At 48.1% G+C, this 27,205-nt stretch overlaps 1 protein-coding gene across 3 annotated transcripts; it reads left to right on the forward strand.

Moving 5' to 3' along the window:
* On the forward strand, positions 1–25,300 carry TMEM218 (transmembrane protein 218). Of its 3 annotated transcripts, none has more exons than XM_040326440.1 (5): positions 1–107; positions 2,857–2,967; positions 4,412–4,514; positions 21,698–21,846; positions 24,849–25,300. In XM_040326440.1, the coding sequence occupies exons 1-4, from the start codon at positions 16–18 to the stop codon at positions 21,830–21,832; spliced, it is 441 nt and encodes a 146-aa protein (XP_040182374.1). In that variant the 5' UTR covers positions 1–15; the 3' UTR covers positions 21,833–21,846; positions 24,849–25,300. The 3 variants fall into 3 exon arrangements, with proteins under 3 accessions (XP_040182374.1, XP_040182376.1, XP_040182377.1); XM_040326442.1 differs by having other exon boundaries at positions 97–118; XM_040326443.1 differs by lacking the exon at positions 1–107 and adding an exon at positions 136–233.
* Positions 25,301–27,205: the final 1,905 nt, after the last annotated feature.

The following is a 27,205-nucleotide window of genomic DNA, read 5'->3' on the forward strand; positions in this document are numbered from 1 at the left end:
TGTACACTGGGATGGATGACGCCCTCTGACCCGGAAGTGGAAAGACAGGATTCTCTCCATTCTACTCCCATCTGTTATAGTTCAGCACTCTCTCATCGGATTGATCAGTAAGTGATCGGTGGGTTTGCTTTGTATCTGTGTGAATGGCCACTTATGATCAATGAGGAGAAATAGATCAAAACTGGAGCGGCTGTCAGCAGCAACCAATCAGCTTCTAGCTTCAGCTTGTTCAGGTAAGGTTTGAAAACAAAAGATAGAAGCTGATTGGTTGCCATGGACAACTGCTTCAGATTCTAGCTGCTCGAGTCTTCGTAAATTCCCCTTGATGTGTGTATTTGCGTGGTGGTTCGTGGTTGCTACGAGTAACGTCTTACAGAAGTTTATTGCCATCTGTATATGTTTATATTTATATATATTTTTTCTGCTTGATGGTGATGATGTCATGTGATTGGGGGTGGAGAACTCACATTATGTAATGTATATTATGTGTGTGTGTATATATATATATATATAATGTATTTGGGTACCTTCAGGGATTGTTCACACCATAAAATGCATGCTTTTTTTTTTTGCGCATTTCGGGCAGCCGATTTATTTCAATAAGCAGCCCTACACATGTAAAATGCGCATATATGCGGCTCCGTGTAAACAAATTACCGCTCCCTGCAGGTACCGGAAAGCTCCTGGCGCATACTTGCAATCGGGAGCTTTCCAATCATGTGGCAGCCAATCACAGAGGTCACATGACCGGAGTGCCAGGAGGGGAGGGCTTAAGAATTAATAGGACCCCCATAACATATGGCACATGTGTTCACAGCTGACAAAACGCATGGACATAAAAAATAAAATAAAAATGTTCGTTTCTTATTTTTTTTTTACATACTATCACCAGTCAGTGTGCAGTGGCGGTGCGTCCATAGTGGGCGCAGGAGCGCCACCCCCCTCTCTCCTGCACCCATCAATCAACAATACATAGATTCATGCATTGTCGCCGCTACTGCCCCCTATTCAGGTGTCCGGCCCCCTGTTGAGCGCCGGCCATCTGAATAACAGTGGTGGGTGTGTTTTGGAAGTGCCTGATTAGTGCCTGATTTGAGGGGGAAACTGGTTGCATTTGTGGGGATACTGGCTGCATTTGAGGGGAAACTGGCTGCATTTGTGGGGATACTGGCTGCATTTGAGGGGAAACTGGCTGCATTTTTGGGGAAACTGGTTGCATTTGTGGGGATACTGGCTGCATTTGAGGGGAAACTGGCTGCATTTGATGGAAAACTGGCTGCATTTGTGGGGAAACTGGCTGCATTTTTGGGGAAACTGGTTGCATTTGTGGGGATACTGGCTGCATTTGAGGGGAAACTGGCTGCATTTGATGGAAAACTGGCTGCATTTGTGGGGATACTGGCTGCATTTGTGGGGAAACTGGCTGCATTTGAGGGGGAAACTGGCTGCATTTGAATGGAAACTGGCTACATTTGAGGGGGAAGCTGGCTGCATTTGGGGGGAAGCTGGCTGCATTTGGGGGGAAGCTGGCTGCATTTGGGGGGAAACTGGCTGCATTTGAGGGGGAAGCTGGCTGCATTTGGGGGGAAACTGGCTGCATTTGAGGGGGAAGCTGGCTGCATTTGGGGGGAAGCTGGCTGCATTTGAGGGGGAAGCTGGCTGCATTTGGGGGGAAACTGGCTGCATTTGAGGGGGAAGCTGGCTGCATTTGAGGGGAAACTGGCTGCATTTGAGGGGAAACTGGCTGCATTTGAGGGGGAAACTGGCTGCATTTGAGGGGAAACTGGCTGCATTTGAGGGGGAAACTGGCTGCATTTGATGGGCACAGTGGCGACAATTGATAGGCACAGTAGCTGTGTTTGATGGGCACAGTGAGGCTGCAATTGATTTCGTTTATTTTTTTCAGTTTGTTTGCGCCCCCCCCCCAAAAAAAATTTGAGCACCAGCCGCCACTGTCGGTGTCCCTGATCACCGCCACACCAGTTATATGATGACACTGCCAATCCATGGCAGCAAATGATATAGGGGCGGAGCTATATCATACGTATGCTGCCATGTTGGTTGGCATCAGGAAAACCTTTTTTTTTTTTTTTAAATTGTAACAAAAAAAATTACAACTTTAGAAAAACTCGCTATGCCTCTTACTAAATACCTTGGACTGTCTACTTTCCCAAAAGGAGTCATTTGGGGGATTTTCACTGTCCTGGTGTTTTTGATTCATTTTCAGAGATATACTCTATTACCAAAAGTATTGGGACGCCTGCCATTAAACGCACGTGAACTTTAACGGTACCCAAGTCTTAGTCTGTAGGGTTCAATATTGAGTTGGCTCCGCCCTTTGCAGCTATAACAGCTACAACTCTTCTGGGAAGGTCGTCCACAAGGTTTAGGAGTGTGTCTATGGGGATGTTTGACCATTCTTCCAGAAGAGCATTTGTGAGGTCAGGCACTGATGTTGGACGAGAAGGCCTGGATCACAGTCTCCGCTCTAATTTATCCCAAAGGTGATTCTATCGGGTTAAGTTCAGGACTCTGTGCAGGCCAGTCAAGTTCCTCCACCCTAAACTCGCTCACCCATGTCTTTATGGACCTTGCTATGCAATCACAGAATAATACTGGCACATAAATGAGTCTCGGCCTCCTTCAGTGCGCCATCTAGTGGTGGCGTGATGCAGAGTGCAGCCGGATAGAGGGCGCTGTATCTGTGCGCATGGTGCGGAGAAAATCAGAGATGCTCAAATTTTCACTTTGTACTTATATAAGAGTTTGCTGTGCGTCTTCTAGCCCTGAAATGTGCGTCACGACACCCTCCCACATGAAATATGTTTCTAATTTCTATTCCTTTCCTTCCTGCAGAATGGCGAGTACGGTCCTTGGCGTGGGCACGGGGGTGTTTGTGATCGCGGCGCTCTGGGTTGTCACCCTGCTGCTGTGTGTTCTGTTCTCCCGCACGTCTGGGGCGGCCCGGTAAGAGCACGCCGTGATATCGCCGGCTTTATTCAACGTAGTGATAGATGTAAGGCGGGGGGCCGGGCTGCTGTATAATCGGCTGGACATCGGCTCTCAGTCGCCTTCTGCTTTAAGGTGCAGTGTGGCCATCAGTGTACTTCTCACATCACTGGTCTCTTCAAGAGTAGATGGTCAGAGACTGTGGATGTAATAGAGTAGACTGTCAATCACTGCAAACATGCTAGAGTAGATGGTCAGAGACTGCAGACATGCTAGAGTAGATGGTCAGAGACTGCAGACATGCTAGAGTAGATGGTCAGAGACTGCAAACATGCTAGAGTAGATGGTCAGAGACTGTGAATGTAATAGAGTAGACTGTCAATCACTGCAAACATGCTAGAGTAGACTGTCAATGACTGCAAACATGCTAGAGTAGATGATCAGAGACTGCAGACATGCTAGAGTAGATGGTCAGAGACTGCAATCATGCTGGAGTAGATGGTCAGAGACTGCAATCATGCTGGAGTAGATGGTCAGAGACTGCACACATGCTAGAGTAGATGGTCAGAGACTGCACACATGCTAGAGTAGATGGTCAGAGACTGCACACATGCTAGAGTAGATGTCAAGGACTCCATGACTGACCTGCACTCTCATTCCCATAGGGCTGCACACATAATCTCAGAGGGCTGCATGCTCCACCTCATAGGGTTGCACGCTCCTTCCCAGTGGGCTGCACACTTCATCTCGGAGGGCCGCACACTCTTTCCCTGAGGGTTGCAGATCAGCCACAAGGTGTAGAGAGACATATAAAGTGAGATCATTCAGTAGACCTCCCGGAGCTCTCCTATGGATGAATGGGGTACAATGGTGATGCTCTCCTATGGGTGAATGGGGTACAATGGTGATGCTCTCCTATGGGTGAATGGGGTACAATGGTGATGCTCTCCTATGGGTGAATGGGGTACAATGGTGATGCTCTCCTATGGGTGAATGTGGTACAATGGTGATGCTCTCCTATGGGTGAATGTGGTACAATGGTGATGCTCTCCTATGGGTGAATGTGGTACAATGGTGATGCTCTCCTATGGATGAATGGGGTACAATGGTGATGCTCTCCTATGGGTGAATGTGGTACAATGGTGATGCTCTCCTATGGGTGAATGTGGTACAATGGTGATGATCTCCTATGGGTGAATGTGGTACAATGGTGATGCTCTCCTATTGGTGAATGTGGTACAATGGTGATGCTCTCCTATGGGTGAATGTGGTACAATGGTGATGATCTCCTATGGGTGAATGTGGTACAATGGCGATGCTCTCCTATGGGTGAATGGGGTACAAAGGTGATGATCTCCTATGGGTGGATGGGGTACAATGGTGATGCTCTCCTATGGGTGAATGTGGTACAATGGTGATCTATGTGCTTCCATGTGAAGAGTTCTGTACTTTTCCCTTACAGATTGCTGAGTGTTGCGTTCTTCCTCCTGGCGCTGATCATCACTCTGGTTCTGATCTTCTTCCCCCGAGCGAGTGAGACTTCCACCACACAGAAAGAGGTTCAGGTAATTTGTTGGGTGGGGGGGCCGACATTTGATGATATTGTGGCTAAACGGTTATTGTCAATACCGAAAGGAAACCTCTACATCACTAATAGAAACCCAATCAAGCTTGTCCGAGGAGCTGACTCTTCACAGGCAAACTCGCCTAATGAACTTAGCTCCACCCCCCTGGCTATTCTTGTGTAGCAGGTGTTGCTCTCCCAACTGGGCTTCTGTAGGCCCCATCCACACGGTCCTCAAAAATAAGTCAACGCTGGAGTCAATACATAATCTGAATTTACTGACTAAAAATCAAGTGGCCCAACATAGAGCCGAGGCTAACGCGTTTCGTCTCACAAAGCCTTACTCATTGCTATAAGCCAAATTGTTTTGTCTCACAAAGCCTTATGCCGCGTACACACCATCACTTTATGTGATGAAAAAAAAACGACACTTTCTGTGAAGTAAAAAACGACGTTTTTGAAACTTCAATTTTCAAAGACGAAGTTGCCTACACACCATCGTTTTCTCACAATGTTCTAGCAAAGTGAGGTTACGTTCACCACGTTTTTCCATTGAAGCTCGCTTCATAAGTAGCTTCTGGGCATGCGCGGGTGAAAAAACGTCTTAGAAAACGACGTTTTTTGCTACACACGGTCAATTTCTGTGAAGTAAAAAGTCCACTTTTGAAAAACGACACATAAAATTGAAGCATGCTTCAATTTTTTTTGGTCGTTTTTTACAAGACATAAAACGACGTTTTCCCCCACACACAGTCAATTAAAGTGACGTTTTTAAAAACGTCATTTTTTTTCATCACATAAAGTGATGGTGTGTACGCGGCATTACTCATGAGTTCACACATTTCAGCTTACAAAGCCTTTATCACATACTTGGTGAAGACTGGAACGTTGTGGAGACCTCTCTTGCACCTCCCACCCAACACTCCTGAAGGTGGAGACAGAGAGTGTAGGGGCAAGGAGCGGCATGAGGTTACTACTGAGTGGGGGATCATCAGAGCTGGAGGTTACTACAGAGTGGGGGATCATCAGAGCTGGAGGTTACTACAGAGTGGGGGATCATCAGAGCTGGAGGTTACTACAGAGTGGGGGATCATCAGAGCTGGAGGTTACTACAGAGTGGGGGATCAGCAGAGCTGGAGGTTACTACAGAGTGGGGGATCATCAGACCTGGAGGTTACTACTGAGTGGGGGATCAGCAGAGCTGGAGGTTACTACTGAGTGGGGGATCAGCAGAGCTGGAGGTTACTACTGAGTGGGGGATCAGCAGAGCTGGAGGTTACTACTGAGTGGGGGATCATCAGAGCTTGGGCTACTACTGAGTGGGGGATCATCAGAGCTGGAGGTTACTACTGAGTGGGGGATCATCAGAGCTGGAGGTTACTACTGAGTGGGGGATCAGCAGAGCCGGAGGTTACTACTGAGTGGCGATCAGCCGAGCTTTAGGTTACTACTGAGTGGGATATCTGCTGAACAAGGGTACCAATAAACTGGAAATCTGCTAAGTGGGGGTACTACTGAGCGGGGGATCAGCAGAGCTGGGGGTACTACTGAGCGGGGGATCAGCAGAGCTGGGGGTACTACTGAAAATCACAAACACATGTTGAAGTGATAGGCACTTGAATGTATGTTGAAGTGGAAAGTGTAAATGAACCCTCACTCCTCCAAACTGACATCCAACCACCAAGGCATTTTGATATTTGCATAGCTCCTCCCAAGAGCCAGCCCACTTCTTTAATCAGGACTGATGGCTCTTAAGGGGATTACTGCCAACCCCTCCCACCAGCCATGATCTGCCTGCAGTGCATGGAGAAGCACAGAGACCCAGTGATGACATCACCGCATTTGAAATAATCTATATAGTATCAATAGACCGGTTGTATTGATTGATTGGCTGTTGATTGATGGAGCAATTCCCAATATGTCATTTGTTTAATTGACTTCTGTCCAGCAGGGGAGCCCACACACTGGCAGGGATCGGCTGGAGTTGGATCAGGGTATGGATAGCTTTGTAGGGCTTGTTCTGTGATTCTGGGGGGGGGGACTCTCGTAGTGGCGGCTCTCGTATATCCACACTGCCCGCAGGGAGCGCACACAGCCTTGGATCCCTGATACCCGCCCCTCCCCCATGTATTAGATAAGAGGTGATTGAGGAGTAGTAGAGACGTGGACGTTGGTACTCCATGAGATTTCTCCTCTAATTATAAGATTGGCGTCTCCCTCTCCATCCTCCTCTCTCTCGGAGCCGCTCGATAGTCCATCCATAATACATGACTCCGGCTTTGCCCGCCGAAGGCCCACTAATTGGCTAATTAGGAAAGCGAAGCGCCTCGTGCGGACAAACACGCCGACCACCAGAGACTCGTTCATCCAAGGTCAGCCTTTCATGCCGGCACAGCGTCCTGACCTTTCTTGTTGTAGCAGCATGTTTGGCAGCTCCCCGGGGGCCGGCCATGGCGGAGGATCGCTCTTCCCCTTTTATGTTCTCACACTTTTCTTTCATGTCCAATATCTGAAGGGGGGAAAAGAGGAACTTTTATTTGGCCGCTGTTCAGAAAATGTATTTTTCATTATTATGAGCCTGAAGGAGAATTGTCCGGGGTTTTCCCCCATCTGGTTGTAGTTCAGTGTGTATGGGGGGGGGGCAGAGGGGGCTTCTGTCACTTCTGAGTCTGTATCTACCACAGGGGTCCAGTGATGTGTAGATACACCGAGTCCTAGCAGTCTCATGTAATATCTCTCCTGTCTACAAAGGTTCCTGTATCATGTCTGCACTCTCTGACCATCTTCTGTATAATGTCCTCAGTCTATGACCATCTCTTGTATCATGTCTGCAGTCTCTGACCATCTCCTGTATCATGTCCGCAGTCTCCATCATCTCCTGTATCATGTCTGCAGTCTCTGACCATCTCCTGTATAATGTCCCCAGTCTCTGACCACCTCCTGTATCATGTCCGCAGTCTCTGACCATCTCCTGTATAATGTCCCCAGTCTCTGACCACCTCCTGTATCATGTCCACAGTCTCTGACCATCTCCTGTATCATGTCCTCAGTCTCCATCATCTCCTGTATCATGTCTGCAGTCTCTGACCATCTCCTGTATCATGTCTGCAGTCTCTGATCATCTCCTGTATCATGTCCGCAGTCTCTGACCATCTCCTGTATAATGTCCGCAGTCTCTGACCATCTCCTGTATCATGTCCACAGTCTCCAACATCTCCTGTATCATGTCTGCAGTCTCTGACCATCTTCTGTATCATGTCCCCCAGTCTCCATCATCTCCTGTATCATGTCTGCAGTCTCCATCATCTGCTGTATCATGTCTGCAGTCTCCATCATCTCCTGTATCATGTCTGCAGTCTCCAACATCTCCTGTATCATGTCCGCAGTCTCTGACCATCTCCTGTATCATGTCCACAGTCTCTGACCATCTCCTGTATCATGTCTCTGACCATCTCTTGTATCATGTCCTCAATCTCTGACCATCTCCTGTATCATGTCCTCAGTCTCTGACCATCTCCTGTATCATGTCCACAGTCTCTGACCATCTCCTGTATCATGTGCTTGGTCTCTGACCATCTCCTGTATCATGTCCTCAGTCTCTGACCATCTCCTGTATCATGTCCGCAGTCTCTGACCATCTCCTGTATCATGTCCTCAGTCTCTGACCATCTCCTGTATCATGTCCTCAGTCTCCATCATCTCCTGTATCATGTCCGCAGTCTCTGACCATCTCCTGTATCATGTCCGCAGTCTCTGACCATCTCTTGTATCATGTCCCCAGTCTCTGACCATCTCCTGTATCATGTTCACAGTCTCTGACCATCTCCTGTATCATGTCTGCAGTCTCTGACCATCTCTTGTATCATGTCCCCAGTCTCTGACCATCTCCTGTATCATGTTCACAGTCTCTGACCATCTCCTGTATCATGTCTGCCGTCTCTGACTATCTCCTGTATCATGTCCTCAGTCTCTGACCATCTCTTGTATCATGTCCTTAGTCTCTGACCATCTCCTGTATCATGTCCCCAGTCTCTGACCATCTCCTGTATCATGTCCTCAATCTCTGACCATCTCCTGTATCATGTCCCCAGTCTCCATCATCTCCTGTATCATGTCCACACTCTCTGACCTTCAATTTTATTATGTCCACACTCTCTGACTATCTCCCGTAGTATGTCCACAGTCTCTTACAATCTCTTGTACCATGCCCATAGTCGTTGGCTATATCCTGTTGGGTGTCTGCATGTCTCTGTCATTAAATGTTGACATTTATGTGTAGCCCTTTGGTGATGTCAGGGGCCACACTCGAGGACCACTGTATCAAGAAAGTTGCCCACCACGGCCACACACCCATGTCTCACGTGGTCCTATTACTTCTGCTTATAGGCCAGCTAGAGGAAGCCTCTGAGGGCAAAAAAATAGAAACTGTCCTGTCTGGTGCAGAATGACTCTGACCTCAATGACCCGGGGCAAGCATGCCTGAACCCGGAACTTGGTGAGAAGGAAAAGTCTGAACTCCCCCTTTACTGCATATAACCCTCTCTGTGGTAAGGGTCAGGATGATGGCCAGGAAGCCCTCACCTATTGTGAATGGGGCCATTAGTGATTTGACGTGGGAGGCCATTAGTGATTTGACGTGGGAGGCCATTAGTGATTCGACGTGGGAGGCCATTAGTGATTTGACGTGGGAGGCCATTAGTGATTTGACGTGGGAGGCCATTAGTGATTTGACGTGGGAGGCCATTAGTGATTTGACGTGGGAGGCCATTAGTGATTTGACGTGGGAGGCCATTAGTGATTTGACGTGGGAGGCCATTAGTGATTTGACGTGGGAGGCCATTAGTGATTTGACGTGGGAGGCCATTAGTGATTTGACGTGGGAGGCCATTAGTGATTTGACGTGGGAGGCCATTAGTGATTTGACGTGGGAGGCCATTAGTGATTTGACGTGGGAGGCCATTAGTGATTTGACGTGGGAGGCCATTAGTGATTTGACGTGGGAGGCCATTATAGTGATTCGACGTGGGAGGCCATTAGTGATTCGACGTGGGAGGCCATTAGTGGTTCGACGTGGGAGGCCATTAGTGATTCGACGTGGGAGGCCATTAGTGATTCGACGTGGGAGGCCATTAGTGGTTCGACGTGGGAGGCCATTAGTGGTTCGACGTGGGAGGCCATTAGTGGTTCGACGTGGGAGGCCATTAGTGGTTCGACGTGGGAGGCCATTAGTGATTCGACGTGGGAGGCCATTAGTGATTCGACGTGGGAGGCCATTAGTGATTCGACGTGGGAGGCCATTAGTGATTCGACGTGGGAGGCCATTAGTGATTCGACGTGGGAGGCCATTAGTGATTCGACGTGGGAGGCCATTAGTGATTCGACGTGGGAGGCCATTAGTGATTCGACGTGGGAGGCCATTATAGTGATTCGACGTGGGAGGCCATTAAAGTGATTCGACGTGGGAGGCCATTAAAGTGATTCGACGTGGGAGGCCATTAGTGATTTGATGTGGGAGGCCATTAGTGATTTGACGTGGGAGGCCATTAGTGATTTGACGTGGGAGGCCATTAGTGATTTGACGTGGGAGGCCATTAGTGATTCGATGTGAGAGGCCATTAGTGATTCGATGTGAGAGGCCATTAGTGATTCGATGTGAGAGGCCATTAGTGATTCGATGTTGGAGGCCATTAGTGATTTGACGTGGGAGGCCATTAGTGATTCGATGTGAGAGGCCATTAGTGATTTGACGTGGGAGGCCATTAGTGATTCGATGTGGGAGGCCATTAGTGATTCGATGTGAGAAGCCATTAGTGATTCGATGTGAGAAGCCATTAGTGATTCGATGTGAGAAGCCATTAGTGATTCGATGTGAGAGGCCATTAGTGATTTGACGTGGGAGGCCATTAGTGATTCCATGTTGGAGGCCATTCGTGATTTGACGTGGGAGGCCATTAGCATATCTGGACCATCAAAGATGGTGGTGCCAATAAAGGGGTGGGGCCAGTAGTAAGGGGCGGGACCAGCAGTAAGGAGGCATGGCCAGTAGTAAGGGGCGAGGCCAGCAGTAATGAGGTGTGGCCAGTAGTAAGGGGCGGGGCCAGCAGTAAGGGGGTGTGGCCAGCGGTAAGGAGGCGTGGCCAGTAGTAAGGGGCCAGCAGTAATGAGGTGTGGCCAGTAGTAAGGGGCGGGGCCAGCAGTAAGGGGCAGGGCCAGCAGTAAGGGGTGTGGCCAGCAGTAAGGAGGCATGGCCAGTAGTAAGGGGTGGGACCAGCAGTAAGGAGGCATGGCCAGTAGTAAGGGGTGGGACCAGCAGTAAGGAGGCGTGGCCAGTAGTAAGGGGCGGGGCCAGCATTAAGGGGAATGAAGTTCTGGCTTCTGTACCATTCCAGGTCCCATGAGAATCACATAATGGGCCGCAGGGGGTTCTGTAACTTTAAATGATAACATCTCCTGACATCACTCGGATGTTCAACACTCAGAAAAAGATTTTTTGGCACCTTTTATTATGATTATCATTAATATTCATTGTTAATTTATATAGCGGTATCGTCTCCTGTGCCTGTTTTATTAGGTAAGTGTTACCGATGGGCGTGAGTCATCCACATAATACAAATCCCCAGATATAGGAAGTGGAGGGAGAAGAGGCCGGTGAATGGATTTACTTTTAAGGCAGAACTCCAGGAAAAAGTTCTATTTTAACTGCTTGTTATGCCCAGGGGTGCAAAAAAAAACTATACTTACTGATCCTCCGGAAAACGGTGACCCCCCCCCCCCCCCATGTCCAGCGGTGGACTGTTCCTGCTGTCCTCACATTCAGAGCCAGTCCATGGGCGTGATGACGTCAGAAACAGTCCACTGGGAAACGTGATGAGGACGTGACGTAGCGCGAGTGAGGTGGGAGGTGTAGGACGGCGCGATGGCGGCAGGAGACACACGCCGCTCTGAGGCCCCGTCAGCACCGCTCGTGGCCCCGCAGACTATAGCGTGAGAGGCTGGACGCTGCGGGGAACGAGCGGGTATCCCATCCCCGCCGGGACCAGACATACTCGGGGGTCTTTACATGAAGAGCGCCGGCAGACGAGTTTCTGCTGGACACACTGCGCCGGAGAAACCGAAGCTGCTGCGCACTCAGCACTGGATGAAAGGAAGCCGATTGGCAATCGGAGCATGCCGTGCGGGGCTCTCAGAAGCCCATAAATCCACCGGAGACAAGCAGCCGGGCAGCGGTCCAGGAGGATATCCAAAGGGTCTGGTGAGGCGCTCAGTAGAGCCGAGTTTGATCGGGTCCCCCCCCCGTGACCCCCCCGTTTGGCATGACATTGCCCTTCAGAAGTATGTACACCTATACCCCATAAGGTGCCCTCTTATGTAAAAATTGGACAATGACTAGATGCTAGTCCTTTACTGGGTTTGTTATTTGTGACAGCTGCAATTGAAGGGAATATGAAGACAAAATGTAACTGAACTTATAACTCATACTGGCATAAGGATGAAATAATAGAGGGAATATCTGAGGGGTATGACATCTGGACTAATTTAGTTCTCCACCTGTAGCAATATCTCTACACTGCTTGCTGTTTATGATTTACTTAAGAGTCTGGCTCCCTGTCCTTACTGAATAGAACTGTATGGAAGCGCTTCGATTGGCTCAGGCTGGTCTGTGGAGCTAAATAAGAGGACAATTTAAAGGGTGATATAATTTCTGATCTCTCCTCTTGTGAGTGGCCTAAATGATCTTCATATAGTTGAATTACCGACATCTCCGATGGCCTGGGCTTTGAAGAATTAGCGCCCTGAGGGAAAATTCATATTGGAGGAGGGTGGTCACAAATATCTTATTTTCCTAGACATTACTGGGATAAGACGCACATGTGATTATGAGAGCTGGAAAATCCCAGTTTTGATGAATGGGGGACAGTGAAAAGTGAAAAGATTATCAAGATCCTTCCTGACACAAAGCATCTCCCTCACTTTCTGGAACAATCAGGATATATTGGGTGGCTGTAACACAGGAGATAACTTAGTAAAGACACTGTAGGTATTCTCCTTATAAGAAGAGAATCCGGCAGTCCCAGTAATCCTGCTTGAAGCAGTAAACGTCCTCTTTTCTGTTGCTCTGCCCCTGGCCCTCTCCCTTCAGTCCGGGACCCCTGCTTTCCTTGGGCCTTCTCCTTACTAAAATATCTACTTGCTCAGGGTTTGGGTAGTAGTTAAGGGAAGGCGGGAGCATACACCGGTGAAGGAGATTGTGGGCCGATAAGGGGCCTAAATATATTAAAAAAAAAAAAAAAAAAAAAAAAAAAAAAACATTTCCAAACTGGGGAAGAGAATTAGACCCTCCAACAAAATGGATAGATCGACGCGGGGTGGCACTACAAAACCAGTGAAGAATAAAACGGGGAATAGCTCCATACAGCAATATATGACTCAAGAAGGGAGCCTTAAAAGCCCAGGACTCGCAAAAAAAACAGAAAAGAAGAAGATCGATACAAAAAAAGGTGTAGGAGCAGGTAGTGCGGAGAGCTCTATAGGCGAAACGACACTAGAAAGCGAGCAAGGGCAAAATAATGCAGAGGAGCTACCCCAAGATACACTGCCCCCTACAAAGGCAGAGATGAACGCAATGCTGTTGAGGATGGAAAATGTCATGGAAAATATCATAAGGACAGAAATTAACAAGGTAAGAATTGACCTTGGAGGACTCCGTGAAAGAGTGGTAGAGACGGAAAAGAGAATAGAGGAGCAGGATCAGGAAATAAACTCCTTGAAAGAGCAAGTAAAGGCTTTGACTGAAAATCAGAGACTGGCGGCATATAGGATCGAGGACCAGGAGAATCGCAACAGGCGACAGAACCTCAGAATCAGGGGGTTGATAGAACAAAAGGATGAAGATCTTAGAAGCATTATGAATACAATTTTTAACCCTCTGTTAGAGAGATCAGTAGAATCTAAGCCCCTTAAGATTGAGAGAGTGCATCGAGTAGGGAACCCCCAACAGATGGAAAAATACGGTCCAAGGGATGTGGTCGTGAGATTCAGGAATTACGTCGATAAGGCAGAAATATGGGGTAGGCTTAGGGGAATACCACCCCTGAGATATAGAGACACAGATTTACAAATATTCTCCGATCTGGCGAAAGAAACACTGGCAAGGAGGAGATGCTTGAAACCCCTCTTGGAATTGATGCGGGCACAAAATATTAGGTACCAATGGGGATTCCCGGCGTGCCTCATAGGTATAAAGGGGGGTAAAACAGCACGACTTAGGTACCCGGAGGAACTGAACGTATTTTGCCTTAAAATGGAAATAACAATTCCCGAACTCCCTGATTGGGTCGATTAGATTGGCTCGGTCGAGCATGGAACTTTAAGAAGCGGGATGGTGAGGTGGGGGGAGGGGGTGGGGAGGGGGGGGCCAAGGGGGAGCCCCGAATACCACCACGAAAGAGGAGCCAAGGATGAAGGCGAGGAGTCTTCTACCAGCGGCTCCCAGGCCAAGAGAGGGCCAGGGTGGGGGAGGGAGGGAGGGGGGGCTGGGGCGAGGGGGGGGGGGGGGGGGGGGGGGGGGGGGGGGGGAGGGGGGGGGTGGGGGGGGAAAGGAGGGTAATGGGAGGGGGACCATCTGAACGACTCCACAGGAATTCTTCTCAAACTCAAAAAAAAAAAAAAAAAAAAAAGAGATAAATGACAGATATTAAGTTCTTATCATATAATGTAAAAGGATTAAACTCTCATATTAAGAGACATAAAATTCTTGCCGAACTTACGCAGTATAAAGCAGACATCGTCTACCTACAAGAGACCCACATTACCTTAGAGTCTAATATAAAGATATATTCATCCGATTATCCCGTCTGGTATTATGGAGACACCGTATCATCGAGATCTCGGGGGGTTGCTATAGGATTTGCAAGAGGAGTTAGATACACACTGGTGGACAGATTGAATGATCCGGAGGGGAGGTTTTTGTTTTTAAAAATAAAACTAGGGGAGCAGGACTACACTCTGGCAAACGTATATGCACCCAATGTGAATTCGGCTAAATATATCAGTAAAATACTCAGAAAATTAAAAGATTTTGAAGAGGGACATGTGGTGTTGATGGGGGATTTTAACCTTTGCATGTGCCCGAGCCTCGATAGTACGTCCCATGTTCAGGGGAATAACGGTGAGCATCTTAAGCTACTGAAAAAACAAATGATACAAAATCAAATGGTGGATGTTTGGCGAATTTTCAACCCCAAGACAAGAGATTACACGTTTTTTTCCCCTGTGCATGGGACGTACTCGAGGATCGACTACATCCTCGTAGACCACAGACTTTTGGAGAGGGTGGTCGAAGCAAGATGTGAGATCATAACGCTATCAGACCACGCACCTATAACCATCAAAATAAGCACTTCCATACAAAAATGCATCCCTCCAGAGTGGAGATTGGATGAAGGTCTGCTGAGGGACGAGGATGTGGTCGAGAGAGTACAGAAAGAATTGGAATGGTATTTCCAGGAGAATGACAAGGAGGGAATCACAGGAGCAACCCTGTGGGACGCTCATAAAGCGTATATAAGAGGGATTTTTATTGCTGAAGGGGCAAAGAAAAATAAAGCAAGAATGAGTAAACTAAAAACATTAAAAGAGGAGATATATAGGCTGGAACAGGAACATAAATTACAGGGCCAAAAGAGGGAAACACTCCGTAAGTTAACTTTAACAAGGGATGAATATAAAGCCCTTGCCGGGCAAGAAACCAAGAATTTCATAGACAGGGTAGAGAGTGAAAGTTATGTCTGGGGAAATAAACCTAGTAAAAACCTGGCCAGAATGGTAAGAAAAAAGAAAACCAGGAACTTTATCGAAAAAATCAGGAATGGGGATGGAGACTTAGTTTACGCTACGAATAAAATAGCAGAATCTTTTAGAAGCTATTACGAAAAACTATACAATGTCCAACAGAAGATCAGGGACCCGGTCGAAAAAAAGGATAAGATCAGGGAAATTTTACAGCAAACTAATCTACCGAAGATAGAAGAGTATGAGATAGAAAGAATGGAGGAAAGTATTACTGAACAGGAGATAAGTGAGGTCTTAAAAAATACTCCCAAAGGGAAAAGCCCGGGTCCAGACGGCTTCACGTCGGCCTACATACAAAGGTTTAGTACTATCTTAGTCCCTAGACTATGTCAATATTTCAATGGGTTGGGGCGAGACTATGAGATGAGCAGAGAGGCATTAACAGCTACGATCACTGTCATTAAAAAAGAGGGAAAGGACAATACGAATTGTTCAGGGTTCCGACCTATCTCACTCCTGAATGCAGATACCAAACTGTATGCAAAAATTTTGGCCGAACGAATGAGGGGGGCGATGACTGCCATTGTCCACCCAGACCAGGTTGGTTTCATACCTGGGAGGGAGGGAAAGGACAATGGGGTCAGGGCACTTCTTCTTATGGAGCAGATCAAAGAAAGAGGGACCCCCGGTCTATTCCTGTCAGTAGACGCTGAGAAAGCGTTTGACAGGGTAGACTGGGGGTTCCTGATACAAACACTCGAATGTATAGGAATTGGCCCAAGGATGATTAAATGGATCAAAACGCTCTATTTCCACCCTTGCGCTAGGATCAAGATCAACGGATCTTTATCCGCACCCTTCGAGATGAGAAATGGAACCAGGCAGGGCTGTCCCCTGTCCCCTCTTCTTTTCGTTTTATCATTGGAACCCCTGCTGGCAATGGTCCGACAAAATCCAGAAATATATGGAATAGAGGTTGGAGTAGATGAGCACAAATTATCCGCCTTCGCAGACGACATTTTATTTTATATAAGTAGCCCAAGAGTCACTCTCCCGAAGTTAATAACTATTTTAAAACAATATGGTGAGGTGTCAAACTTCAAAGTGAATACAGAAAAGACGGAGATCTTAAATATTAATATTCTTAAAGAGGAAGAACAATTCCTACGGAAGAAATATAATTTTAAATGGCAAAAAGAAATAAAATACTTGGGAATAAAACTGGCAAATTCCATCAAGAAAATATATAGAATAAATTTTATCCCCCTGCTCAACGAAATAAAAAGGGAAATTAAAAACATATTCAATAGACCTATTTCGTGGTTCGGGAGGATAAATGTAGTAAAAATGGTTCTCATCCCAAAAATCCTATATAAGTTTCAAATGGTCCCAATATACCTACCACCGTCATTCATTAAAATAATTAACTCCCTCATAATGAATTATATTTGGAATAATAAAAAACATAGGGTGTCTGCTCAAATTCTAAAACGGGCCAAGAAAAAGGGAGGCTTAGCTGTACCCGACATCCGATTGTACTATAATGCTTCGGTTCTCTCAAGGGTTATAGAATGGGCTAAAGAATCCCAGGACAAAAGATGGATAAATATTGAATGCACATTAGCAAGGGCACAGTTAGGGAGATTAATTTGGAATCCACCACAACACAGATCCTTACACACTTCAACACACACAATTACTCATAATGCATGGAGGATCTGGGATAGACTTCACAAACAATTAAAAACAGAATTCAACTCACCCTTTATTGATATAAAAGAAAACGAATATTTTATCCCAGGAACAAAAGAAGTAGGGGGAAATTGGATCACAAATAGAACACAGTTAAAAGATATAACACTAGATGGTAAAATTAGGACACTTCACGATATTAAACATAGGATTGGAATTAGGGCGCTCGACGAGTGGAGATACTTGCAGTTAGTGTCATTCGTCAAGCGCCTACCACACCCTTTGAGGTCACAAGAGGATTACACCTTATTGGAACAATTGTGTAGCACCGAAAGCTCAAAAGGAAATATATCTAAAATCTATAATTACTTGCAGAAAATGGAAGAGTCAGACACGCTAAAATACATCCAAAATTGGGAAAAGGACTTAGGGGTCCCAAGGGGGAAAACGACCATAGGAAGAATCCTGAAAATGACGCACACCTCGGCAGTAGATGTAAGAACTGCCGAGATGAACTTCAAATGTTTGACGAGGTGGTACGCCACCCCAGATAAAATGGCAAAATTCAGAGGGGGAGAGTCAGAGAAATGCTGGAGAGGTTGTGAGTCAAGGGGAACAATGGCACATCTATGGTGGGACTGCCCGAAAATTAAAGCTTATTGGAAAAAAATCTTGGCCCTGATAAAGGTAATAACAAAAAAAGAATTGGAAGATAACCCATGGGTAGTGCTCTTTCATGGGGGGGAGACTCCAGAGAAGGAATACAAGGATTCACTGATCCCTCATTTATTGAACGCAGCGAAAAGATTGATTCCCCTTAAATGGAGAGACGCGAAAAGTCCGCAAATGTGGGAGTGGATCGACTCCGTAGAGGACACTTATAGGAGAGAGAAATTAAAATACGGGAGCTATCAACACAAAGTAGGGGAAAAGGATATATGGGTACCCTGGATGGAATTTAAAAAATCCTGGAGGTTCGCAGAAAACCTGAGAGAGGAATAGGAACGCATTTTTTTTCAATTAAGGGAAGGAATTCTTACAGTGGAGTCGTGGGATGGTCAAGGGAGGGGAGGGGTAGGGGGGGGGAGGGGGTATTTAGTTGGGGAGGGGGGAGATGGGGTGCTGGGCTTTTCTTTGTCACGCAGATAAAACCTTTTAAATAGTTCCGTACTTACTATAAAAGAGTGAGTTCTAAACGGTGAAAAAAAAAAAAAAAAAAAAAAAAAAAAAAGAGATGAAAATATAAAAATAAACAAATAAATAAAATATAAATAACAAGTATAAAAAATTGCAAGAGAAATGCACCACAAATGATGCTAAACCTGATGTAGAGACGGAATTATGAATAAAATCATGAGCAAGTCTCTCGCTGTGGGGAAGTCTGAAGTGGCAAAAAAAAAAAAGAAAAAAAAAAGAAAAAAAAAAAAAAAAAGAAACAGTCCACTGCACAAGACTGCTGGAGGGGGGGCTGGTTTTGCACCGGGAGGATTGGCAGATTAGGTAAGTATATCTTTGCTTTCCCTTGCAATCAGTGGCTGTCTGCCGGTCGGTCCCCACTTGCCCCATCTCTACCTCCTCTCTCCTCCTCTGCCTCTGGTCTCCTCACTCCGGTGTCCTCTCTCTCTCTCCTCTCTCCTCCTCTGGCTCCGGTGTCCTCTCTCTCTCTCTCCCCTCTCCTCCTCTGGCTCCGGTGTCCTCTCTCTCTCCCCTCTCTCCTCCTCTGGCTCCGATGTCCTCTCTCTCCCCTCTCTCCTCCTCTGGCTCCAGTGTCCTCTCCTCCTCTGGCTCCGATGTCCTCTCTATCTCCTCTTTCCTCCTCTGGCTCCGATGTCCTCTCTATCTCCTCTTTCCTCCTCTGGCTCCGGTGTCCTCTCTATCTCCTCTTTCCTCCTCTGGCTCCGGTGTCCTCTCTATCTCATCTCTCCTCCTCTGGCTCCGGTGTCCTCTCTATCTCCTCTTTCCTCCTCTGGCTCCGGTGTCCTCTCTATCTCCTCTTTCCTCCTCTGGCTCCGGTGTCCTCTCTATCTCCTCTCTCCTCCTCTGGCTCTGGTATCCTCTCTATCTCCTCTCTCCTCCTCTGGCTCCGGTGTCCTCTCTATCTCCTCTCTCCTCCTCTGGCTCCGGTGTCCTCTCTCTCCTCCTTTGGCTCCGGTGTCCTCTCTATCTCCTCACTCCGGTGTCCTCTCTATCTCCTCTCTACTCCTCTGGCTCCGGTGTCCTCTCTATCTCCTCACTCCGGTGTCCTCTCTATCTCCTCTCTACTCCTCTGGCTCCGGTGTCCTCTCTATCTCCTCACTCCGGTGTCCTCTCTATCTCCTCTCTCCTCCTCTGGCTCCGGTGTTCTCTCTATCTCCTCTCTCCTCCTCTGGCTCCGGTGTCCTCTCTCTCCTCCTCTGGCTCCGGTGTCCTCTCTATCTCCTCACTCCGGTGTCCTCTCTATCTCCTCTCTACTCCTCTGGCTCCGGTGTCCTCTCTATCTCCTCTCTCCTCCTCTGGCTCCGGTGTCCTCTCTATCTCCTCTCTCCTCCTCTGGCTCCGATGTCCTCTCTCTCTCCTCTCTCCTCCTCTGGCTCTGGTGTCCTCTCTCTCTCCTCTCTCCCCCTCTGGCTCCGGTGTCCTCTCTCTCTCCTCTGGCTCTGGTGTCCTCTCTATCTCCTCACTCCGGTGTCCTCTCTCTCTCTCCTCCTCTGGCTCTGGTGTCCTCTCTATCTCCTCACTCCGGTGTCCTCTCTATCTCCTCTGGCTCCGGTGTCCTCTCTCTCTCTCCTCCTCTGGCTCCGGTGTCCTCTCTATCTCCTCTCTCCTCCTCTGGCTCCGGTGTCCTCTCTACCTCCTCTCTCCTCCTCTGGCTCCGATGTCCTCTCTCTCTCTCCTCTCTCCTCCTCTGGCTCTGGTGTCCTCTCTATCTCCTCTGGCTCCGATGTCCTCTCTATCTCCTCTCTCCTCCTCTGGCTCTGGTGTCCTCTCTATCTCCTCTGGCTCCGATGTCCTCTCTATCTCCTCTCTCCTTCTCTGGCTCCGGTGTCCTCTCTATCTCCTCTCTCCTCCTCTGGTGTCCTCTCTATCTCCTCTCTCCTCCTCTGGTGTCCTCTCTATCTCCTCTCTCCTCCTCTGGCTCCGGTGTCCTCTCTCTCCCCTCTCTCCTCCTCTGGCTCCGATGTCCTCTCTATCTCCTCTCTCCTCCTCTGGCTCTGGTGTCCTCTCTATCTCCTCTGGCTCCAATGTCCTCTCTATCTCCTCTGGCTCTGGTGTCCTCTCTATCTCCTCTGGCTCCAATGTCCTCTCTATCTCCTCTCTTCTCCTCTGGCTCCGGTGTCCTCTCTATCTCATCTCTCCTCCTTCTGTGATAGGTGTTTCCCAGCAGACACTGTGTTCAGTGGTCCACCAATTACGGATGTCTTTTCATCCTCGGACAAGAGACCGTCCATGATTGGCGGAAAAATGAACACAGTGTCTGCTGGGAAACCGAGTCCGAGGATGAGAAGACGTCCATGATAGGCTGCTGGGAAACGCCTATCACGGAACGGGACCAGGAGGAGACGGTGACTTTTAAACAATGAATTGACGCCCGCAGCCTGTACAAATTCCAGGTACACTGACTCGGGCACAGGGAGGCTGCAATGGGCACAGTGAGGTTGGGCACAGTGAGGTGGCAATGGGCACTGAGGTTGGGCGCAGTGAGGTAGCAATGGGCACAGTGAGGTTGCAATGGGCACAGTGAGGTTGCAATGGGCACAGTGAGGTTGCAATGGGCACAGCAAGGTTGGGCACAGTGAGGTGGCAATGGGCACAGTGAAGTTGCAATGGGCACAGCGAGGTTGGGCACAGTGAGGTGGCAATGGGCACAGTAAGGTGGCAATGGGCACAGTGAGGTGGCAATGGGCACAGTGAGATTGGGCACAGTGTGGTGGCAATGGGTGCAGTGAGGTGGCAATGGGCACAGTGCGGTTGGGCACAGTGAGGCTGTAATGGGCACAGTGAGGCTGCAAATGGGCATTGTTGACCCTCTTTTCCACTTAGGCCCTGTACACACGAGAGGATATCCGTTGGAAACGGTCCGCCGGACCGTTTCCAGTGGACATTTCTGCTCCCGGTTTTGATCTGATGGCTGTACACACCATGAGATCAAAATCCCAGCGGAAAACATACGCGGTGACGTGGCCGCGCCGTCGCCGCGACGATGACACGGCGACGTGCGCGACCCTGGAAGGTAAATACTTCCACGCATGCGTCAAATCATTTCGACGCATGCGAGGGATGGGGATCGCTTGGACTTATCCGGTGAGTCTGTACAGACGACCGGATCAGTCCGACGGACAGGTTTCCAGCGGATAGATTTCTTAGCATGCTAAGACATTTTTATGCGCTTGAAAACCGTCGGCTGGAGAAATCTCCGCCGAAAAATGTCCGCTAGGCCGTACAGACGACCGGATTTGTCTGCTGGAACTGATCCGCGGATAAATCCCAACGAACAGATCCGGTCGTGTGTACGGGGCCTCACAGTAGCTGCTGCATTCTCACCCTCTGCTAATACTCGAGTCAATAAGTTTTCCCAGTTTTTTGGGGTAAAATTGGGCGCCTCGGCTTATACTCGAGTATATACGGTACTATTTTTGAGTTTTTTATGAGTAGAACGCCTGTGTGCAGTGGCCCCGATGTGCGCTTCCATCATACAATGTTTCTGTTCTCTGCCTGATACAGATTGTGGACACGTTCTTCATCGGCCGCTACGTCCTTCTGTCTGTCATGAGCCTCATCTTCCTGGCCAGCGTCTTCCTGTCCCTCCTGTATTACGTTCTGGAACCCGTATACGCCAAACGCCTTCGCACCCACTAATTCGGGATTTCCAGGTAATTTATTAATTTGCTATGTTATGGATACAAAATCATTTCTTCTACATACAGATTTGTGTTTTAAATATGAACTCGAAGGATTCTTTTTTTTTTTAAGAAACTTTATTTTCCAACTGAGACCCCCCTTCCCGGGACATATGAACCCTCAGTATGGATTTTAGCTCTGGTGGTCTTTGTTGGGTACACGCCACATCTTGGCAGCATGTAAAAGGTTTGCCTTGTGCTGCCTCCTCTCATGCAGCAATGTTGGTTATGTATAGAAAACGACTTGTATGGTGAGCCGCTATTGCTGATTTCCTTCTGCCAATATTAGTATTGTGTAAGCCAAGAATCAGAACAAGACCTGGACCCAGGGCCGCCATCAGGAGGGTACAGGCAGTACACCTGTAAGGGGCTCGGATGGCATCCCCCTTTTTTTGTTTCTCAGCACCCAAAGCCCCCCGACCTCTAAGGGGCCCGGTGCTCCCCAGGGCCCTGGATGGCATCCCCTTTTTTTGTTTCTCAGCACCCAAAGCCCCCCGACCCCTAAGGGGCCCGGTGGTCTCCAGGGACCCAGATGGCATCCCCCTTTCTTTTGTTTTTTGCCAGCACCCAAAGCCCCCCTGACCTTAGTTGGCGGCGGCAGCCCCCCCAGCTTCTTGATTTGCGGTGCCCCCCCCATTCTCAATTCGCTGCGCTCCCCCCTGCTTCTCAACTTGCGATGTGACACACAACCCCCCCCCCCCCGCGGCGACAGCAAACCACCCCCCCGGTTCTGTGTAATTCCTGCCTGGGCCCTTGTTCCAGGCCAGGGGTTCCTTTTACTTACCCTGCTATGTGCAATCCTCCTCTTCTGGGGTCCACCCACAGCTGGCCTCCTTCTCTTTGGTGAGTGCCCCCATGGGAAGACGCTTCCAATGGGGGCACTCGTGCGAGCCTGCTCCCAAGCCACCGCTGTCTGCATCTGTAGACAAAGACAGTGGGACTTGACCCCGCCCCCTTTTCATAGGGAGCCAATGGCCCCCGCTGCTATCAATCTGCCCAGTGAGGATGGAGAGCCGCTGCTCTTGTGCACAACGCTGGTTGGAGCTCTGGTAAGTATAACGGGGGGGGGGGGAACTGGAAACTAAAGTTTTTTACCTTAAATTTCCGCCGAATTTTTTTTATTTTTTAAAGTCATAGGGCCAGATTCTCAAAAGAATTACGCCGGTGTATCTACAGATACACCGGCGTAATTTGAAAATCCCGCCGGCGTATCATTGTTTTGTATTCTCAAAACAAGATACGCCGGAATTAGGCTAGGATCCGACTGGTGTAAGTCACTTACACCGTCGGATCCTAAATGCAATACAACGCTGACCGCTAGGTGGCTTTTACGTCGATTTCAGCGTCGCATATGCAAATGAGCTGATACCCGAACGTTTTTGCGCCGCTTCGCTGTACTTTACGTCATTTCCGTAAGCGTAAGGTTACCCCTGCTATATGAGGGGTAACCTTACGTCGGTCCGCCGTATGCCATGTTAAGTATGGCTGTCGGGACAGCGTCTGGTTTTTCCGTCGTTTACGTAACTCGTCGCGAATAGGTCTGTGCGTTAATTACGTTCACGTCGAAACCAATGTATTTGCGGCGTACTACGGAGCATGCGCACTGGGCTACGTTTAAGGCCGGCGCATGCGCAGTTCGTTCGGCACGGGGGCGCGCTTAATTAAAATACAAGCCGCCCCCTTTGAATTACGCGGGGATACGCCGGGCCATTTACACCACGCCGCCGCAAATTACGGAGCAAGTGCTTTGAGAATACGGCACTTACTCCAGTAAGTTGCGGCGGCGTAGTGTAAATGGCATACGCTACGCCCCGCTCGTAGATACGCTGATCTACGAGAATCTGGCCCAGTAGCTACAAATACTGCAGCTGCTGACTTTTAATATAAGGACACTTACCTGTCCTGGGCTCCCGCAATGTTCTCACCCGAAGCCGATCAATTGCTGGCGGCATCTTCGGTAAGGGATTTGGGAAGTAAATCCTTGCGGCTTAACTTCTTGGTTCCCTACTGCGCATGCGCGAGTCACACTACGTGATCCCACTGGTCCCTGCTGTCTTCTGGGACCTGTGTGTCTCCCAGAAGACAGCGGGGGGGACAAAGTAAGCACCGGACGTGGCAAAGGTTGCTGAGGCGACCTATGCCCGGAAGTGGGAGCAAATACCTGGATGAGACAGGTATCTGCCCCCCCCCCCCTGAAAGGTGCCAAATGTGACACCGGAGGGGCGAGGATTCCGAAAAGCGGAAGTTCCATTGTTGGGTGGAACTCCGCTTTATCGCAGAGAATGCATTAAAGTAAAAACTTTAAGGCTAAAGGCCCCACCACCACGCTACAATCAGGAGGTTGTGATGTGGCCCCATTCACCTGAATGGATGACGTTCTGCCTGCTAAATGTGGCATGGGGTATCATTTTTGGCATGGGCGTAGCATCTGTACATCCCTATTTGGCTGCTTGTGCAGCTTAAGGTGGGGGGGTAAAAACACAGCTTAACCTTCTCTTTTCACCACCCCAAAGTGTAAATTTTGCCCATATCTTCGGCCATTTCTGTCACGATGGGTTACAGGGTGGATTTAGGGGGTTACGGTGGCGGTGTCTTCTGGATCAGTCTTCCCCACCCTGTCCCAGAAGACTGGGGGGGGAAGGAGAAGGGGGACGAACTTCCGGTTCAGAAGTCAAAACCAGGTACCCCCCCCCAAAAAAAATTGCCAAATGTGGCAGTGGAGGGTGCAAACAAGGGGCGCTTCCCCTTTTGGGCGGAGCTCCGCTTTAACCAGGTTTAGAATTCATTATTGGATATTGTGAGCCGAGAAGAAGAAAATATGAAATATTTCCCCATCGAGTGATAATTGTTTTTTAATTGTATTTACTATGTTATCCTCATGTATAGAATAATCTGAATTGTTCAGTCTTCTGTGTTCCAATATGACCAGTTCTCTATATATGTCTAATCATTGTTTTTTTTATATGAAAATATAGATAAACCTCTCTCCGTCTCCTGAGGGACCAGATTGCGAGTCTGTGAAACGCGTAGGGGAGGCGAGTCTGTGAAACGCGTAGGGGAGGCGAGTCTGTGAAACGCGTAGGGGAGGCGGCCCTTATTCCACTGCTTGGACTACAAATACTTTGGCATATCATCATGTGTGTATATTGGATGTAGTAGTGTAAAGAGAGAGAATAGGCAGAGGGAGAATTGTTGCCGAATGGCCTTCAGAATGGTCCGTTGACCTTCATTGTATCTATTTTTATATTCAGTTTTTTTTTAAGAGTTTTTGATTAATAAAAAAATATATATATTTTTCAGTATTTATTGCCTTGGTGGGTATTTCTCTAGCACCTTAAAAGTCCTGTTTTGTACGATGTGTTGGTTGCTCTAAGATAAAGGACATTTCCAGAAGCTGGAAATAAGACAAAAGGTAATTAACCCCTCGCCTACCTGTCGAAACCAGGTACCTGCCCCCCCCCTTTAAAAAAAAAGTGCCATTTGGAGAAGAGGAGGGGGAGGGGCATTAAAGCATAACTTCCCCTTTTGGATGGAACTCCACTTTAAAGTGGTTGTAAACCTCAGACATGAAATATGAGCAAAGTATATCCCTCTATAGTGTGTACTTGTCTCACTCCAGAGCACTAACTGTCATTTCTGTCTGCTGCTTCCTTCCTCTGCTACATGCTTAAAGAAAAACTCCACCCAAAAGGGGCAGCTACACTTGTTTTCTTCCTCCACCCCACCCCTCCGCTGCCATATTTGGCATATTTTTTTTGGGGGGGGGAGAGGATAGCTGTCAAAACCAGGTACCTGCTCCCACTTCCGGGTAAGATCGCCACAATAGTGCGGCAATCTACTAAACTTCCGGCTCCTCCCTCCCCGCGCTGCCTTCTGGGGGACGCACAGGTCCCAAAATACAGCGGGACCATTCAGATAGCACAGAGCAACTCGCACATGTGCAATAGAAATCCAGCTGTAAAGCCGCAAGGCTTCACTTTCTACTTCCCTTAGTGAAGATGCTGGTACCTGCACCCGGAGCCGATGGACGGGGGTCGGCTTCGGGTGCCGACATCACTGCTCCCTGGACAGGTAAGTGTTCTTATATTAACAGTCAACACCTACAGTAGCTGCTGACTTTAGATTTTTTTACAGGCTGGAACTTCTTTTTAAGTCACTTCTGGTACTTTTTCTTGACACCAAGAGAAAAAATGTTGACAGGGGAGGGACCTCCTAGGGACACAGTTAACCCTTTGATCTCCCCTGGTGTTAGCCCCTTCCCAGCCAGTGTCAGTACAGTGACAGTGCATATTTTTATCTCTGATCACTCCATTGGTGTCACTGGTTCCCAAAAATGTGTCAGTTAGGTGTCCGATTGTGATCACTGTATTGGTGTCACTGGTTCTCAAAAAAGTGTCAGTTAGGTGTCCAATATGTGATCACTGTATTGGTGTCACTGGTTCCCAAAATAGTGTCAGTTAGGTGTCCGATTTGTGATCACTGTATTGGCATCACTGGTTCTGAAAAAAGTGTCAGTTAGGTGTCCGATTGTGATCACTGTATTGGTGTCACTGGTTCTCAAAAAAGTGTCAGTTAGGTGTCCGATTTGTGATCACTGTATTGGTGTCACTGGTTCTCAAAACAAGTGTCAGTTAGATGTCCGATATGTGATCACTGTATTGGTGTCACTGGTTCCCAAAATAGTGTTAGTTAGGTGTCCGATTTGTGATCACTGTATTGGTGTCACTGGTTCTCAAAAAAGTGTCAGTTAGGTGTCCGATTTGTGATCACTGTATTGGTGTCACTGGTTCTCAAAAAAAGTGTCAGTTAGGTGTCCGATTTGTGATCACTGTATTGGTGTCACTGGTTCTCAAAAAAGTGTCAGTTAGGTGTCCGATTTGTGATTACTGTATTGGTGTCACTGGTTCTCCAAAAAGTGTCAGTTAGGTGTCCGATTTGTGATCACTGTATTGGTGTCACTGGTTCCCAAAATAGTGTCAGTTAGATGTCCGATTTGTGATCACTGTATTGGTGTCACTGATTCTCAAAAAAGTGTTAGGTGTCTGATGTGTGATCACTGTATTGGTGTCACTGGTCCCCAAAAAAGTGTCAGTTAAGTGTCCGATTTGTGATCACTGTATTGGTGTCACTGGTTCTCAAAACATGTGTCAGTTAGATGTCCGATTTGTGATCACTGTATTGGTGTCACTGGTTCTCAAAAAAGTGTCAGTTAGGTGTCCGATTTGTGATCACTGTATTGGTGTCACTGGTTCTCCAAAAAGTGTCAGTTAGGTGTCCGATTTGTGATCACTGTATTGGTGTCACTGGTTCCCAAAATAGTGTCAGTTAGGTG

Source organism: Rana temporaria, chromosome 10 (assembly GCF_905171775.1).
Source record: "Rana temporaria chromosome 10, aRanTem1.1, whole genome shotgun sequence".
NCBI lineage: Eukaryota > Metazoa > Chordata > Amphibia > Anura > Ranidae > Rana > Rana temporaria.